Below are 3,477 nucleotides of genomic sequence, written 5' to 3'. Positions count from 1 at the left end.
AAGGGGTTGCTATATGGTGTCTGCTCCGCTTTCGATTGTCCATTTTCAAACAACAACTTATTTTGACATAGTATTGTCTAGTGAGTCTACTCTTCTAGTATCAAATTTCCATTTTAAATTAAGCTTTTTCACTTTGCTCCCCATGTAAAATTATTTAACTGTGATATTTTTGCATTGTCCTCAAAGTATTTTTTTAAACTTTTATTAATTTTAGAGGGAGTCACTAGAAATATAAATACTTATCACTATAATTAGAATAATAGTAGTATGATAATATGGACAGATACATAAATTCATATAATGATGAACGTACATATTAAGAAAAAAAGCATACGTGCAATGCATTTTTATTAAAATAGGGTTTATATTTAATAGAGAGGTTATTTTTTTATCAAAAAATATGTTACAGAGAAATTGAAATGTTAGAGATGTAGCATTTCAATCTCTAAAAAAATCTCGTGGGATTATTGATCACAACACAACATTGAACCGCGCACTGAGTACTGCGCAGTAGGATTATGTAGTTTATGTAGTTGAACCTTTAGATGTTACAATTTGTAGTCTGAAAACTGGCAACAATTCCCGTTTGTAATACATTGCCTTTTTATACCTATTATAAAATATCTCATTTAAATCTTAAAACAAGCAATGTATTTGTCACTACCGTCAAAGTCAACACCACTACAAGGCTGACATTTCAATTGTGTGAATTGATTATATATAAAAACACGTGTATATAAATGCGAATACTTGCAAGAGTGTGCGTGGAGTAAGAGGGAAAATTGTGTACACAATATAGAGCCTAATGGCACGCTATTATAGTCTTTCAGCCTCTGTTATAAGGAACATCAGTGAAGTTTATGCGCAATACATACTATATACCTAGTAAGTTCTATATACCTGAAACAGGTACTGCAAATCGTTACTTCTACATTGACAAATATTCGTCAGTATACATTGGGGTTTTGTTTGGGAGGGTCGTGAAAATGACCGGAGTGGATGAAATACTAAATTATCAAAGAAGCCTCGATGATGATTTCTACGGATTGCTCGGATGTGATGAAAATTCATCAGTAAGTAAATTTAATTTTTGTTTATTAAGATTAATGCAATATATATTGATTTTATTGACCCACTTGTTGACCTTAATTCGAGACCTTATACATTGACCTACATTCCGGAAATTACTATTTTGCAAAAATTACTATTTTGATTAAATCAGTCCGTTCTATTCGATTGCCATTAATTAGTTTATTTTTTGTTAATATATATCTAATATTTCAGATTGAACAAATAACTGCTGAGTACAAAGTGTTGGCTTTGCAATACCATCCTGACAAAAACGACGGCGACAAAGAGGCAGAGGCGAAGTTCCTAAAACTAAAGGTAATTTATGAAAAATATATACTCAGTAACAACTATGTGAATGTGTCTTGGGTAAAACCCAATTGCTCATTACAACAATAGTAACAGATTTTATAATTTTATGAGGTAAATGTATTTTTTTTTTATAGGAAGCCAAAGAAACGCTTTGTGATCCATCTAAGCGTGCTCTGTATGACAAATGGAGACAGAGTGGCATTTCAATGGGCTATAAACAGTGGCTCGGTATGAAGGAACACATTCAGCAGTCCATGCATTGGTCCAAGCCCAATACAAAAGACCGCATGCTAGAGGATGAGTCTGGACGTTCTTCGGGTCCTTCCAGCTTGGGACCCAGCAATGCAGCTGCTCGGCGAGCTTCTGAGGGTGGTGCTGCTCTGTGGGGACGTTGGGGTGGTGGCAATCAAGAGCCTCCATCTGAAGTCATCTCAAAATTCCGTAACTATGAGATTTAAATCTCTGGTTATGGTATTCATTCAATTTTAGTTATATTATTTTTTTAAATCAAGTGATTACTGTGCCCGGGTCTCTTGACTTTATGTTGCAATTTTCTTTAAACTTTTTATTTTATCAGTAATCTAATGATTTTTGAATTCTTGCCTTTTTTAATCTTTACATTATAAAATAAATATTGTTTAGAATAGATGTTAGAATAAATTAGTCTTTATGGGCACAATATTCATCAAGTCAGCTCATGGAACAGGTTTGCTCGAATGTTACTCGGTATCTCAATGTTCGATGTTTAATGTTGAAATAATTCCAGTGTTTTGCTGTACATCGGTGTTAGTAACCTCTCATTAGTGAGGTGATTTTAGTGTTAAACACTTCATAGTAGTAGTCTGTCCTTAGCTTTAAGCTATGCACATTCCTAAAACTTATGAGTCTGATTATAACATTTCTGCTGTAATATGATATATAATGTTTTTAAGAATCTCTATTATATTTTGAAGATTTATATTTTCGATCCTCTTAAGGAATATATTTATTTTGCTATATGTAAGTATTACATAACCCACTGTTTTGAGGAAGGCGAATATATTGGAAATGTGACTTAAGTGGTAACAGGGTATTGTTGACAGAAAGGAAAGATTTTGTTTACTTATTATTTGTGATCTTAACAAATGTACAACTAACATGTTATTGTCTATGATTTTTATTCTTCTACATGAACAACTATTTATGTCTCCCTGATTGTTAGATATAATTAGAGATTAATATGTGTTAAATGTTTTTATCAGTATTTACTCTTTATTGAATGTTTCTTAAATATTTAAATATTTTATTCATAGATAAGTAGATTTTGAAATCAAATGTTTTATCTGAATGTCTATAGGAATCTCTAAGATTATTATAATTTTTATTTTTGATGTAATATCTGAATGGAACAATAAATTTTATTAAAATGAAGGTTTTTTTTTTTAAATTGTATAATGCCGTAAAATAATAAAAGAAACAAAACATAAAATACCTAAACAGTTGTTTACACGCTAAAAATTACTTCCTCAATAAAACAAAGAAATTGAAATAACAATTCTCGATGAAAATTCAAAATCATTTATTTTATTAATTATAAATATACAAATATAAAAAATGAATCGACGCACGTACACCAAATAATATAAAAAAATAACATTTCAACCTTCAATTTATAAAGGTAGTATAAAGTATAATAGCCTTACGATAAAGCTGTAGTTACGTCGCCATTAACAAAGCAACGTTGAAAATTGAATTGATCGATTTCAGTTGCTTGAGTGAGACAGGTGTATGCAACGAGCGTTTAAGCGCGACTGAGAACACAGATCCATTAGCCAATTAATAAAATCGTTAGCATATATTATTAAAAGGAAGTTTATGAACTGGCTGATGATTTGATGATGATTATTACGCAATATAATATTTTCTTTGCCTATTAGCGGAGCTCTAATAGCTAATATATAGATATTACCTCGAGGAAAATCTCATTCAAATTTAAAATTATTATTATTAGCGGAAAACTAGGGAAATCACCACTCCTTTTCTTTTTCACTCGCTTCTAAGTATTTTCTCTTATTTTTACGGTCAGTTTTTTTAACTTTATATTTTATATGGTGTAGG

General features: G+C 30.8%; 1 protein-coding gene across 1 annotated transcript; it reads left to right on the top strand.

Annotated features, from left to right (window-relative positions):
- The first annotated feature begins 777 nt into the window (after positions 1-777).
- Positions 778-2,790, top strand: LOC113404364 (J domain-containing protein). Its single transcript, XM_026645237.2, has 3 exons — positions 778-1,073; positions 1,285-1,386; positions 1,515-2,790. Exons 1-3 carry the CDS (start codon positions 861-863, stop codon positions 1,836-1,838), a joined length of 639 nt encoding a protein of 212 aa, XP_026501022.2. The 5' UTR covers positions 778-860; the 3' UTR covers positions 1,839-2,790.
- The last annotated feature ends 687 nt before the right edge of the window (positions 2,791-3,477 follow it).

The sequence above is a fragment of the Vanessa tameamea genome, chromosome 10 (assembly GCF_037043105.1).
Source record: "Vanessa tameamea isolate UH-Manoa-2023 chromosome 10, ilVanTame1 primary haplotype, whole genome shotgun sequence".
Classification (NCBI taxonomy): Eukaryota; Metazoa; Arthropoda; class Insecta; order Lepidoptera; family Nymphalidae; genus Vanessa; species Vanessa tameamea.
This window is presented reverse-complemented; position numbering and strand designations above follow the sequence as displayed.

Bases quoted from the DNA above. Each gene is read 5' to 3' on its own strand.
- LOC113404364 (XM_026645237.2), top strand. From the start codon at position 861: ATGCGCAATACATACTATATACCTAGTAAGTTCTATATACCTGAAACA. The intron at 1,074-1,284 runs GTAAGTAAATTT...CTAATATTTCAG, and splicing joins GATGTGATGAAAATTCATCA to ATTGAACAAATAACTGCTGA. The intron at 1,387-1,514 runs GTAATTTATGAA...TTTTTTTTATAG, and splicing joins CGAAGTTCCTAAAACTAAAG to GAAGCCAAAGAAACGCTTTG.